The sequence below is a fragment of the Colias philodice genome, chromosome 12 (genome assembly GCF_061535455.1).
Source record: "Colias philodice isolate Cphi_HAF_F1 chromosome 12, ilColPhil1 Martin Lab GWU primary, whole genome shotgun sequence".
Classification (NCBI taxonomy): domain Eukaryota; kingdom Metazoa; phylum Arthropoda; class Insecta; order Lepidoptera; family Pieridae; genus Colias; species Colias philodice.
The window spans coordinates 3,865,353-3,880,579 of NC_143097.1; the positions used below are offsets into that span (position 1 = coordinate 3,865,353).

At 32.3% G+C, this 15,227-nt stretch overlaps 2 protein-coding genes across 3 annotated transcripts; one reads left to right on the forward strand and one right to left on the reverse strand.

The window, feature by feature from the left end:
• Positions 1 to 947: 947 nt before the first annotated feature.
• Pdi (protein disulfide isomerase) lies at positions 948 to 11,195 on the reverse strand. Its single transcript, XM_089701376.1, has 10 exons — positions 10,917 to 11,195; positions 10,569 to 10,766; positions 10,068 to 10,339; positions 9,178 to 9,345; positions 7,034 to 7,143; positions 6,806 to 6,926; positions 4,496 to 4,662; positions 2,633 to 2,798; positions 2,080 to 2,169; positions 948 to 1,719 (listed from the first exon to the last, which is right to left on the reverse strand). The coding sequence occupies exons 1-10, from the start codon at positions 11,062 to 11,064 to the stop codon at positions 1,672 to 1,674; spliced, it is 1,488 nt and encodes a 495-aa protein (XP_089557502.1). The 5' UTR covers positions 11,065 to 11,195; the 3' UTR covers positions 948 to 1,671.
• A 463-nt stretch (positions 11,196 to 11,658) lies between these two features.
• On the forward strand, positions 11,659 to 14,249 carry LOC149483881 (methyltransferase-like protein 22). 2 transcript variants are annotated; one of them, XM_089702031.1, is made up of 6 exons: positions 11,659 to 11,850; positions 12,314 to 12,392; positions 12,468 to 12,578; positions 12,907 to 13,098; positions 13,372 to 13,539; positions 13,918 to 14,249. In XM_089702031.1, the coding sequence occupies exons 2-6, from the start codon at positions 12,314 to 12,316 to the stop codon at positions 14,205 to 14,207; spliced, it is 840 nt and encodes a 279-aa protein (XP_089558157.1). In that variant the 5' UTR covers positions 11,659 to 11,850; the 3' UTR covers positions 14,208 to 14,249. The 2 variants fall into 2 exon arrangements, with proteins under 2 accessions (XP_089558157.1, XP_089558158.1); XM_089702032.1 differs by lacking the exon at positions 11,659 to 11,850 and adding an exon at positions 11,998 to 12,102.
• The last annotated feature ends 978 nt before the right edge of the window (positions 14,250 to 15,227 follow it).

Sequence of the window (15,227 nt, forward strand, 5' to 3'; positions counted from 1 at the left end):
ACTTCACGATGCGTTTAACGCCCGCAGTAGGGCATCCAATCCCGCAGCATTTTTGTGATCTCGGTATTTGCGGGATTGATATTTCTCAATCCCGCTGGATCTCGGTATTGGCGGGATCCCGCAAGTGTGTATGTGGTACATTATACGGTATATTAGTAAATATAGTGTAAGGATTGAAGGATACAAAAGAAATAAAAATCAACATAGCTTTATTAGTTTTAATTATCAAATCAAGCAAGAAGTACGATTATAATGACATTATTTTTTTTGGAAATGTTTTCGTAAGATACATAATGTATCTAATGTATCATCTGCCAGGCTGCTGCGAATATGTGAAGCTAAATATCCGGCAGCTGAAAAAGCCCTCTCGGCTTCTACACTAGTGGTCGGAATGCATTTAAGTGCATTGTATGACAAAGATAAATATTTGCCTAGTGTACCTCCAGATTCATACAAAGTCATCTCTTTTTTTATTATGGAGTCAATAGAATTGATTTGGCACATTGTGCGCCTAGGAGAAGCAACTGAAGCCAAGGTAAGTCTCGCAAATCCCACGGGATCCTGCGCATGTAATCCCGCATTGTGCGGGACTGAAAAATGATGCGGGATCTCGGAATACCGGGATTGGATGCCCTAGCCCGCAGTGTCGGTATTGGGCGTTTCTTCAGATCGAGGTTTGTCAGTGAAACGAAGCATTAAAAATGACTGCAAATATTTGTAACAATTCGTCTTTTACATTTACTTAGGCTGCTTTTCACATACTTTTTTTTTGGCGTGAAAATCTACTGTTCGTCGTGTGTAGATGCAGTGGTCAGTGTTGTAAGAATCACATATCCTACTGGCCTCTTGTTCACACTTCATTATGTTATAGTGCTGTGTATTATTTCTATGTTATAGGGTTTTGCAGTTCATAGGTATATTATAGATAGGAAAATAAAAGGCAGACGTAATTTAATATTTTTTATTTATCAATTTCTGTATCCACAATAAAGACAACAATGCGGATTTGATTCAAATTAAATTATTTACATTTAACAACCAAACTTGAAAAACACGATCTTAATTTTTTTCAAAGCACCTTTGATCTATTTTATATAAAAATAAATGCCAATTTGGCACAAAACCATTTTACTTAACCGAATGTCCCTTGTGATGAAATAAAACGTTGCTATACAAAATATAAAAAATAAGAATTAAAAGCGACGTACCGCTTGTTCCATGTAACTCAACTTTGTACTTAGGAATGTGAAATAATTCCATTATGATACAGAAATTATAAATATACACACATACATAATCTAATGCTGCTGATTATGTAATAAATTATGCTTTACCGAATAAATTACTGAGATAATTGTTCATCCTAAACGGATCAAACTTTAGGATAGAGTATTAATGGAAAAAGAATATCATAGACAATTTGGCCATTGAGAATAGTGGGGGCCATCATTAATAATTAAAAAATGAATTCATTATAATTAATCTGTTATAAAAAATTGTTTGTGTCCAGCGACATTAAAACGTAACGAAATGAAGTACAACCTCAACACAATATAAAAATTAACAGCCTAGCTTACAAAATGCACATGTTAAGTGTTAATTCATAATAATTATAATCTATACAGTACAATATAATCTATGGAAGTCTCAAAAGAGCGGGATGTTGACAGCTTATAATTCGTCTCTGGGCGCCGATTCGTCGTCTTCGTCTTCCTCCGACTGGAACAAAGAAAAAACAATAAGATTTTGTTTTAAACGTATTATTTTAGAATTAAGATGGATGAATTCGATTTAAATGATCCAACAAAATAAGCACTACACAATTTGAAATAATTTATCAAATTCTAATTATTCATTTTGAATTCATTTTGATTCATTTATATAGTTCTCTCTATGAATACAAAATGTCGTAGTTTCCTTTCAATCGCAGAATTTATAATATAAATTACCATTATAATTACCATATTAATTACGAGCTAATATTATTAGCTCGTCCAAAAATGGTACAACAATTAATAAACCTAGAATACTTTTATTAAAAAAAGGTAATTTTAGTTAATATTTGTATAATAAACTCACCACAGAAGGAGTGGGCTCAGATCCCTCGCCGTCAGTTTCAACGAACTTGGTCATGGCGGCCAGTGATCGCTCACCGTTGTAGTCTTTCACCTGTTAACATTAAAGCAATATTAATAAATATATTTTCAATATTTCTTCTAATTGCACATCATTTAAATGTATAAGGAAATAGAGAATATACAATTTTATAATTCGTGTTATACATATAGAAGCATATATAGTACTCATCGATTTTTGTTTTACACTTTCTATCATGAGATACAAATAAGTCAATTTGGTAGAAACATTTGTCATTAGAATTAGTAAAATTTGTAGGACCAGTAGAATCAGTAGGGTTCATTGATATCAATAGGAACAGTTAAATTAATGATGTCAATAAGCAATACGGCTTATAAGTTATAAGTTTAATAGAATCGATGGAAACACTACTGTTACACTACTATTAGTAGCAATAGGTTTTAAAAATTACTAGCTAAGCTGAACACTTTAGAATCACTAGCACAAAATTAAATTTAAACAGCAGGACCATTAAAAAAAATCAATAGAAAATTACCTGATTGTCCTTAGTGTACAGTTTAATAGTGGGGAAGGATGTGATCTTGGTGTGTTCTAATTCGTTAGCGGTCGCGTCAATCTTGGCAATAACAACGTCGTCGTCCTTCTCAAAGTGTTCGCCGAGTTTGTCGTAGATCGGCACTAGTTGTTTGCAGTGGCCGCACCTGGATTCAATTTATTATTTATAATACAAACTTATTTTTTGTAATACTTATAAATTATTATACTTATTTTGATTAATGTACTTATGTTTTAACTTTTAACTTATGTGTTGAATAGAGATTGTGCATGTATAAGTGGAGTTTTATTTATAGTAGAGAAAAAGATTAGATCTTTTTGTATATGGAGAAAAACTACCTTTTTTCTATTTTAATTGAAAACTTCTACGGAATTTCGACCATCAATGGATTTAGACAATATTTAACAAAAATCTAATTAACTCTAGTAGTATCAGTTTAGACTTTACTTAGTACGTATTTTAAATTCATAATCTAATAAAGCATAATATATGTACATATTTAAATTTTGATCCGTGTTTCATATTCAATAACCATATCATTCACCATTTGAATAAATAGTAACCAAAATAATCAATACAGTAATTAATTACGCGTATTCAATGACGAATATTATTATTAGTATTCTTTAAACACTTGAGTAAATAACATTACATCACACAAACGACAATAAGTTTACGCAATATTTGTTTTGTTAATACTGCTTTTGTTTCAGTGTGTCATATTTTTAAATGTCACAAGGCAATGTCATTTCGTAACAAATTGATTATGAAACAATTATGTAAACAAACTTTATTTTCCTTTAAAATGCAAATTAAAGTATAAAAATCTTTCATACTTATAAAAAAAATACAACAACGACCAAAAAACAGGCATTTATTAAACAGAATAGATTCAAAAGTAAAGTAGGATCTTAACATTTTGTTTAAATTACTTGAAATATGGTCATTGCTTAAAATGTCCAAAATAGTAGGCCTGGTAATAGACTTCGGCAGTTACCTGCACAGGATCGGTCGTGAGCCGGCCCCCGCCTGCCATCATTGTAGCAGCCCTCAAGATACGGCTTTGCATACGCTTGCGGAATGCCCAGCATGGACAAATGAACGTAGGTCTCTCGAGAGCCTTCTAGGGACAGACACCCAGCTGACCCTGCGGGCTCTTGTAGAGGCTATGGTCACTGGCGACACTGACCGTGCATGGAAAACCGTAGTCACTTTCTGTGCGACGGTTATGAAAAGAAAGGAGGACGCAGAGAGGGCCCGAGAGAACGATCCAGCGGCGGATCCTCTGCGTCGGCGGAGACCCGGCAGGCGTAGGCGTCTTTATGACCAGCGCCAGCCATAAGACCTAAGAGAAAAAGCGCGGGGGGAGGTTTTCCGTAGGTACGCGCATACTGTAGTTATGCTCGCGGCAAGGAAACCGGATCCCCTCGTGACGTAAGGTGGATAGGTCCGGAAATGGAACGAAGATATTATTTAATATCGTCGCCCATTGCCACTCCCGGGCCTCGGAGTGTCGCCAAGAAGCGGCAGTGGCCACAGACGGCGGGGGTATAAGGCCTGGCTGTTAACCCCCGCCGATCAAGGCGATAGACGGCTACCGTTGGGTTTTAGTGGGTATGGCTTCGTGCGAGTCCCACATACCCCCTTGGACAGTAAAACTGGCGAGGGGGATGCGTAAAGGCATTTCCCAACGTTAAAAAAAAAAAAAAAAAAAAAAAAAAAAGGCCTGGTAATAGAGAACGCTATAAAATAACATCTACGTTACACAATACAAAAACCTCCTTACTCTACCAACACCATTTAACAAAAACTCAATAAAAATAAAAAAAAAATACAACTCACCATGGAGCATAGAACTCAACGAGGACCTTCTTGCTAGTATCAAAGACGACCTCATCAAAGTTGGTAGCGACGAGCACCTTCACGGGCTTCGCGGACCAGTCCTCGGGGAGCTCCTCGCTGAGGAGGTGCTGCTTGAGAGTTCCGGCGAAGAATGATTGCACGAATTCCTGATGGTCAAATGATTTTTGAAATTAGAACACGAATAATTTTTTTTTTAATGACAAAGAGGTTAAAGCAAGAATCTGTGAAGGGTTTATGATTATTTTTTTTTATTTATTTTAAGAACCGACTTTCGCTAACTTTTTTTTGTGAGTATGCTCATTGGAGAGCCCATAGACAATGTGGGATGCAATGTTATAGATACTTTGGTTTTAATATAATTAAAATATTATGTTTTACATTTTGTATTTATGTGTTGAATGTTATAGGCTGTGTATTCATGAAAATTGATTGTAATATGTAATATTTGAGATGGTAGTCAATTTTATTGCAAGAATTGCTTGTATAGAAAGATAAGAGACAATGTGGACGCTACAGAATAGTTAAATACTGTGGTGTCTGTTAATGTGCATATTTTATAAGGTCATGGCTGACATAAACGGCTGACATAACTTCTGCATAGGTAAATTATAATGGCAATTGCTATTGGTGCACAGCATAATGTATTATATGCACATAATAAATAATTCTATTTCATAGATTGCCATGACATCATAAATAAAAAAACTTTTTCTATTTTTCGTTTCGAATACGTGGCGTGGTAAATTATGGTTAATAAAGGTTAATGTCACAGTCCCTATCAGGTATCAAAATAGAATATTGATACAGTTATAAATTAGATAAAAACAATATTGTTGTATAGAATATTGATACAATCAGTACTTAGTGACATAACATTACAATTAGTAACGAATAGTGCGTTATCAACGTCCGCTACAACGCGCGATAGGATTCGTGTCGCGTTCGATTTGGCTACTTATACATTATAATCGTGAATTTAGTTATGAATACAAAATATATATTACTCCTATTTTAGGAGACTGTAGTTAAAAAATATACGACTATTTTTACTTTGTAGATATCATTAAAAAAAGGAAAATGTCGTCAAAAAGTTATATTTGAAACTTTAAGTTCACTAAGGGCCGATTTTTCAATGCTTGGATAAAACTTATCCGTTCAATAAAGTATTACACGATAATATTAAAATGTCACGTAAACTGTCAAATACGGGTAATTAGAATACATTTTTAAAATGATAGTTTTATACATTATTCGACGAATAAGTTTTAACCAAGGATTGAAAAATCAGCCCTAAAATAATTTAATAAGATCCGGTTTAAAATAAACAAATTTATCAAGATCAAATAAGTTGTTTCGTATATATACTCAAGTAATTTTCATTAAATTTTCTTATCAAATTTTTGGAAGTTAAATTTAAATTTTTAATACTACGCCTCGGCTCTGATAATAATTAACAATTTAATACGCATTATGTTCCTAACGACTTCGCCTAAGCATATTTAATTCAAAAACACTTAAAAACAATGGTAGTAGTATTAATACCTACAATATTCTCCACGTATAAGAAAATACATTATCGTCAAATATGTTTTCGCATATCAAATATGCCTATACAATTGATTTTATACTCCCGATAAGAGCGTAACATTTGCAATAAGTGCTTTTCATCCTTTTACACGTCACTGTGGCGAAATTCAATGACACAGCTTATAATTTATTGAACTATTTATAATTGAAACACGTTATTTCTTCTATTTTTATTCGTATGAATTATTGGAAATTATTTTTTTGTTTATATTGTCTTAGTTTGATTTATTTTCTGGTTATATTGTCTTAGTTCCAAGTATTGACTTGTAATATGAAAACAATAGAACTATTTTATATGCCTATGTCCATAGGAATATTAGGTATCTATTTCTGCTCAAAATTCTATCCAGAAATGGTGAGCAAATCAGCAGTTTTCCTTAGAGAGATAGGTAAAATAAATGATTGGCCAAAACTACTATTGATTTTGTGAACAAACTAGTTTAAAGTCCAAAGCATATCATACAGAATATTATGTATATATTCGGATGTTTGCATATTTTAAGAGGATCAAATATAATTATTATGAAAGTTTAATTTAAATTCCTGCAGAAGCAATTAAATATTGATAAACTTGAAAATTAATAATTATATTTATGATTCAAAGAAAGATTCTAAGATTTCTATTCACTGTCAAAAAAAAAAATTGAAAGTTAAGACATTGAATATCTCCCAAACGGCTGGACCAATATCGATGCGACTCACCTCAATAGCGTTGGCGGTGAGCTCGTTGGTGGGCGGCTTGTACTTGGCCATGTCTTGTTCCAAAGCGATCAAACGCGCTGATGGAACCTCATCCTTCTTCATGCCGAAGAACTCCAAGATTCTGGGGGTAAGACAATATATTATAAATTATAATAATGTTTTTTTTTAGCTGATTTTTAGACAAAAATATCCAGGCTGAATTTTAGAAAAGGCTGGAAAAAATATTACCTTTGGTGGTCATCTTCATCGGTGTCAATGGCGACGGTCATGATCTTCTCGCGGTAAGTTTTGGCGACGGGCTTCAGGACTTCTAGGTACTTGTCGAAATCGCCATTTTTCTATAACAAAATAAATTATGTTAAACATTTACAATCTACATGGAAAGATTAAGTATATGCAATGGAATTTCTTGTTTGTGTATTTTAAAGTGTTCTATTCACATATCGCGAAAAATTTGTCGAAATAATATAAATCGCCAATGTTCATCGCGACAGAATATCGATTTCGAGTTCAAATTATCTCTCATCAAGGTAGTAAGGAGGTAAGATATTAAATTAGATATAAAAGTAAATAAATAATATTTGCTAGAATTTTTATCTATTTGTGTAAATATATTTAGTGCAGTACTGTTAAGAACGATTCGATACAGTGATATGATAATATTGCCTCGCGACATTCGACACGACTTACAATTACGTAAACTTTTCATACATTTAATACGTTTTCATATGATAATTTCTTAATGCAAATGCGTGGTAAATCAGGATACAAATTGTATGTAAGCGATAATTCTGTGACTATATGAGTAACAATAACAAACTAACAAACTTCCTTTGTATATTTTTAACATTATTTTAGTGACATTATCACTTCCTTTTAATACAATTCAATAAAATAACGGGCCCGCTAGTAAAAAATGTCGAAGATGTAATGTTTACCGATTAGGTTGCGTCGGGGGCAACGATCTGTATAGTTCAATGACCTTTACTATGGTCGTGAGGAATACCGAATAGTGATTTTTTAATTGCCTATAAAAAAAGCTATAGTTGTTTTATTATGTGCTTTATTACTACTTAAAATCAATATTAACATGGAAAAAAAAATCTAAATCAAGTAATTGACAAATACTCGACTATTATAAAACCCAGTAGTTTTATATGATAATCCGATAAGATTAGATTATTTTAAAAGCGTCATATAATAAACTAACCTAATAAATAAATTAAGATGACTCATGAAATTTTAAAAAGTCATGCAAAAAAGTGATCAACTTTCACAAATCGTGAGCTATGCTCCAATAAGTAAGCCTCAAAAAGCATAATCGAAAGCTGGTGTGACAAGATGAGTGTTCTTTTGCAGTTAGTCACTCGGTTACTTTCCTAAGACTGCGTCCGGTTATGTTTTTGTTCCCACTACGCGTACTGTTAATGATTTAATTACCGTTGCGACAAGGTTAAATTGTAACCGTTAAAATTATTATAATTGAATGAACAGACATGCCTTACAGAATACATGATAGTGTATTTCTGAATAGTGCTATTATAAACATCGATAATAATTACCATTTACAACTTGCAAAGAACAGTTTTAATACAAAATAGAAGCAAAAAATATCAATTATAAAGTCTCAAAAACCGGTTGACCTATTCGATTATTTAAAGCTTGTTTTTTTGCAAACACTTTAGTCAGGTGGTTTTTAGGAAGAATTCAATTAAACAAATTAGGAATCGCATAATAATACGAAAGCTCGAACGAAAACACGATCAAAGCATTATAACATATTAGATTTTGACCTCATAATATTGACACAGAAATATTATCTCAAACTTATTGATAAATGAGACTAAGTTAAAAAGTGGGTTACTTTTTGCACACCACTAGTTACTTTCACAATTCGTGAACATCGTCGTGACCTGTTTAATGTTCCGTAAAATGTTTTGTGATAGGATGGAGCACAGATTATAATAAACATAAATGAATATTAATATAGTCTGTAGCTGAATATAGATACTATAAATATGTAAATTGTCGCCCGCGCCTTCATCCTGTGTTTGCACAAGACTTGGAAACAATATATTCGTTATAATTAAATTGTATTATAACATCGTTTGTTATAATGTTATTTATTTATTTTAAATAAGTTTCGAGTACTTTCAAAATTATTATATTTAAAAGCATTTTTTAGTTCTCTTAACAATTTTAATAAGATAAGTTAAAAATGTAATATTCACAGAATTTTACTTTTCCTATCCAAATTAAAAATGCATTGTTATCAACACTACCAAAAAGACAAGTTCCTATTTAATAGCATATTTTTTGACACACTTAAACTATATATTTATAATGTTGGCAATAAAAAATAAATAACTAACCTTGGACAGGAACAACAGGAGGTGGTACTTGATCTGTCCGCCGAAGATCTTGGAAGCTGTCTCGTGAGAGAACTCAACAACAGTTGGCATGCTCTGCACAAACACCCAGTTCTTGAAGATGTCCTCTGTGAACTCCTCTCCTTCAAACTTGACGCTTGGCTCTTCAAACTATATGTGAAAAAGAAAATAAATTTAAAAAAGGCAAAAAAAATGTTTTTTTTTTTAACTTTGAAATCATCTATATCAATGTTTTATTATTTTTGGTAAAAGCAATGAAAAAATTTATATTAATAGCTCATAGATATATAAATTATAAATACATATTAGAAGTTCCATTACCAATGGTGGCTAATAATTTATGTCTATGATAAAAAACCATTTTTTGCATAGTTTGTACAAATATCATTTAACTAATTACATATTTTATAGTACTTTTATTCAAATTACTACAATAATTATTCCATTCAATGTTCATGGTAATACTATTTTTTTTTAAATAATGTATACCTGTAAATATGTACCTTAAAATCAATCAATTTCATATTTAAATTGTAGTTATAAAATTGAATTTATCTCAGTACAAACTATCTAAAGATAAGAATAGTATTATGTGAATATTGAGAGATAATGTTCATGACCGTTGGGGTCATAGTCAACCTAAAAGTTTCACATTTATCATTATAGATAAAAACATGTGCATATTGAACAAATTATTATTCAAATTCGAAAACCGGTTGATACTATCTTTTAATGAGTTTTATTATAAATAACTTATCTTTTTATTTTAAAACTTTTCTCTTCAATTAATTTTATAAAAAAATATTTAAACTTTCCGATTAAAAAATTCTTATAACAATGTAAAAAACACATTTAAATTAAATTTTACTTACGTTCTTATACATGACAACATCTTCAGGTTTGGCCTCCAGCTCCTCAATGACCTTCTCGTCAGTAACAAGAGCGAACACTTGGTCGTCAACCAAACCAGCAGTGTTGACAAAAGCGACAGCCTTCTGTGTAGTTTGGTCGGGGAAGAAACCGAACACAATTACATTGTTAGCAGCAATAAGTTCCTTAGCCTGTTCGGCGGAAGCAACAGTGGCGGCCGGAGGTCCAGTCTTCTTTTTCAACCAAGCGATGATGTCATCAGCTTGACGACCACCTGTTATGAAAAATTAACATGTCAAATGTGTTTTAAATGATGCAATAACCTTTTAATTTGACAAATCATTTATGTTTTATAGCCCAGATCTATTAAATACAGTCACATGTTTCAAAACATATTTAACAGCGGTTGCAAATGGATATTTATAAAACAATCATTTACTGGCTATTTGACTGGAACAACTATCGTGATTAGAGTAATAACTGTAACGGTGATAAGAACTTACCGGAGTAATCAATAGGGCTACCGTTCTTGAAGAAAATAAGGGTTGGGTACCCCCTAACTTTGTAGTTTTCGGCCAGGTCTTGTTCTTGCGTGGCATCAACTTTGGCGAGTTTGATCGGAGAGTCTTCCTCGGCTAATTTTGTAGCCGCCTTGGCGTACTCCGGCGCGAGCGATTTGCAGTGGCCACACCATGGTGCATCTGTGACGTAGACATATACGTAGAAATAAAATGCCGCCCGGCAAGTACATGCCGACAAACAAAGCGAAGCAAAATTTTTATTTTATAAAATATATTCACAAAAGTTCACAATTATATTTCAAGTATTACAATGAATTAAAAAATACTTACAGAATTCCACTAAAATAAATTCGGTCTTGGCAATAATATCATCGAATAGTGGTTTTGTTAGGACAAGTACGTTGTCTTCAGTTGGAATCTCGTCTCCGAGCGCGGAACCCAAAAGGGCTATCGCCAAAAATGATAAAACAATCCTCATATTTAAATATTCAAAGTCTCCAATGCTACAACTATCTTCTGCTCGGAGGACGAAACTCAACAAAATGCCGAAAATGCCACTTCTTTCACACCCGCACCGACTGTCTCACTCGACGTGGCAACTGGCAGCGTCGATCGTGTGTTTTGCTGTGATTGGTCGATCTTGTTTTTTTATTTTTGTTTGTCACTATCAAGTCATGGACAATAAATTATCTATAATTCTATAATGAATCTATGATAACCAACATCAAAAATTAAGTCAATTGTTATTTCGTTGGTTAAAAGATGAACTAATATACTATACTATATATTTATTTACAGTCTTTGTTTTCATTAGTTAGTTTAAACTCATATCGTCTTCTATTTAAATAAACATTTTATCGGTGGATGTGTCACGTCCTAAATTTCAGACTCTCACACACAATAATTCATTGAGCACTTTCATAAAGCTCTAAATTAAGTTTGGTGTATGAACTATGAAAGTTGTGTAAAACTTTTAAAAAATTCCTTGTAGTCTTCTTGTAGTGCTAAAAAATAAGAACTCAAAAAAAAATCAATTTGCCAATGCCAATCTGTGATGCCAATGTCAATGTCAAATTATCAATCTGTTTGGAATTTGAAAATTGAAATAATCATTTCGTTTATTTTGTTTAAAAATATTGCAATAATTACACACTTTGAATTCACACTTTTATGTTGTGTAGCGCCTGATAACATTTTATATGATACAAGAAGTAATGCTGCAAATTTATTATAATGCAAATATGGAAATTGAAGAATTAGAAAGGTATGCAACTAATTTTCATGAAATAATATTTGGTAGTTATCTCCAATTTTATTTTCATTTTATTAGACCTAAAATCCTTAATGCTTGTTCTGAAAATCCGAACGCCTGTCTTATCCATCACATAACTGGCCTTCAATCTAAGACTAGTCAATTTATTTTAGAATTTTAAAATTGGACTCCATCCAATTTTTACACTACTTCCTCGCATCAGTTGGAACTTGAATCATATTTGAATTAAAATTATTAATTACGGTAATACCTATTTTATAGAAATAAAACATTTTAAATTGAATATTTTTAATCAATGTAGGTACTTAGTTCAAATTTTGTTTATTGAAGAAAATTCCTCAAACAATCGTGGCTAAAAAACATTTAATTTTAATTTTTAAAAGCATTACATGTTAGTTATTATTGCTGAATGTTTCTCATAAATTAAAAAAAAAAAATTTTCTTAATATTTCAGATGTCGGAGATGACGGTAGTGTCAGAGATTTATGATGAATATAATTATAAAACTGAATGTAAACCAAGCAAAAATGGAAGTATGTTCATTATTGTATTTTAAAAATTAAATTAAAAAGTTAAACCTTATAACATTTCCTTGTATCTTTTTGTAGATGTAATATCACAGTTTCCCTTCCTATTGCCAAGAGGAAAAAGTAAAGCTAATTTTGATGAAGATGATGACTTAGATTTAGAGAGGCCAAATAAAGAAGTTATAAAAATTGGTAAGTCACAAATTGATATTTTTTGAACTACAAGGCTTTCATATACTAGCAAGCTTAAATGTGATTGATGTATTAACATAAGCAAGTCTAATTTAAAAAAAATGTCTATGTTTGTTACTGATTCTGTCACTTACCACAAGTTGAATGTATTTTATCAGTTTTTAAATTGGTCTTCAAAAGCTAACAAACGCAATCAAATATTTTTCTTAATGATTGATATCTTTAAACAAAAATTTGTAATGCTATAACAATAAGAGACAAAAATATAATAAAAAGGTCATTAGTCAAAACATTCATTAATCAACGACTTATCTATCTATACTTTCAGAGCACAGTGCAAAGACAAAGATAGCGCTAGTGGGCCTGCAAGTGTGGCGAGGGGCTTTCCTACTCGGAGATCTATTAATACATCTGGGTATTAACGGGGATTTAAATGGGAAAACTGTCCTAGAACTAGGTGCCGGTACAGGCCTTACAAGTTTTGTTGCAGCTATATATGCTAAGAAAGTTGTGTGTACTGGTAAGAGATTTTATTATTTTTTAGCTCATTATGACATAGTAAGATGCATGTCGTGGTAGAAAATATAATTTAATTTAAATATGAATACCCTAAGAATGTGAGAAATACATCAAAGCTTAAAGAATGTTATCCATACTTATTTATTGAGATGCACACAAAAACTCTATATCTACTAATTTTTTAATTTAATCAGATACAATGTATTATGGAAGTAGTAAAGTTTTTAATAAATTCTTACAATTTAAAGAGGTTATTTTATATTTATAATTGCAGATATAGATGTAGGAGGCATACTAGAGCTCATTAAAATCAATGCGAAATGTAATGAAAAGCTGATCAAATCACAATTCAAAGTGTTGCCACTTGACTTTATGGACACAGATTGGAATTCTACTCTATTGAGAGAAATCCAACAGACTGATATTATTATTGCTGCAGATGGTAAGTTTATATGATGAATTAAAATAACATAATCAATTCTAGACCTATTGATAATCATTTTCAACCAAAAATAATATTGTTAATTTTGAGCCAATATAAACTTAGTAATTGATTAAATTTAGCATCGCATTTAGAGTAACGGTTTCAGAATTCAGACGTAGAGCATTCTTTCGTTGTTCTTATTGCATTCGAAAAGATTCTATGCAATGTTCTAATACTGACAACACTGAATACGAGTTTTCGTTTACACTAAAAGATCACGAAAAAATGCTCAATATGCCATTAGCCATAGCTTTAGCTCTAAATAGCTCTATGTTAGTTTGATGTAAATGCACCGTTACAAGAGTTTTGTACCAAGAGTTCATTTTTCGATTTCAGTAATTTACGATGACGACGTGACAACAGCGTTTGTGGCGACGATACAAAAGATGCTCAATACAAAACCACCAAAGACATTGTACATTGTGCTAGAAAAACGCTACGTTTTCACAATAGAGCATATGGACTCTGTAGCACCATGCTATGAAACATTCCTAACTTTACTAGACAAGGTTAAAATGGATCCAAACTCCAATTGGACCGTGGAACAATTACCTCTCAATTTTCCTAAATATTTCACGTACGAGCGCGTGAAGCAATTGGTGTTGTGGAAAATTAGCTCTAAATGACACTGTGATAGATGCGATTGTTGAATAAATTTATTCTTGTTATGTGGTCGTTTCATTTGTGAATAGGTCAATTTTTTATAGACCGGGAGATACTGACACAAAATTTCGAGTCATTTGTAACAGGATGGCGGTTCTACAGGGTTCTTAGTACGCAATGACAAAAAGAAAAATGATGGTGTGAACGCTGGTACCGGCGGCTTAGTCGCGTGGGCGTTAGTCGAACTCGTCGGAAAATAGCGAAAGTCAAACGATTTGTAACAGTATGGCACTTATTTTTCCTGGAAGTTTGAGGATCAAAGAATATAAATACAAAATTTCAAAGATCTAGGTGTTGGAAATCTTCACTTATATAAATTAATACTAAATTAATTTTTCAAGTATGACAGCACTTTTTCCCCCTACTAGAAGTATGGCAAATATAATAATGGTCACATTTTATCAAATACTCTCCAAAAATCCAAATGCAATACTGGTACAAAAAGTTTGGCGAAATAAATTTTTTTTGCAGATTTTCGGCGGTATGGCGACCATTTGGAATCGTCCGAAAAGTATGGCATGGCGATTTTCGTAAATGGCTGCACGACGATGGTTACCTGTGCAAAAGTTAGCCTGGTACAAATGGTTGAATAATTGTTTTATTTAAATCAACATATTCGCGTCGGTATGGCGGGCTGTAAGTCACACCGGAAAAGTATGGCATGACACTACCGCCTATTTCTTTTTTATGGGCTATCGGTAAATACTAAAATTTTTGTGTTACAAATCGTTTGACTTTCGCTATTTTTCCGACGAGTTCGGCTAACGCCCATGCGACTAAACCACCGATACCAGCGATCACACCATCATTTTTCTTTTTATCATTGCGTACTAAGACCCCTGTAGAACCGCCATCCTGTTACAAATGACTCGAAATTTTGTGTCAGTATCTCCCGGTCTATTATGGAATACATTAAGAGATATCGAATTTATAAATGCATGTTAATACTGATTGTAATCTTATCCTAAGATCGAGGAAAGAAC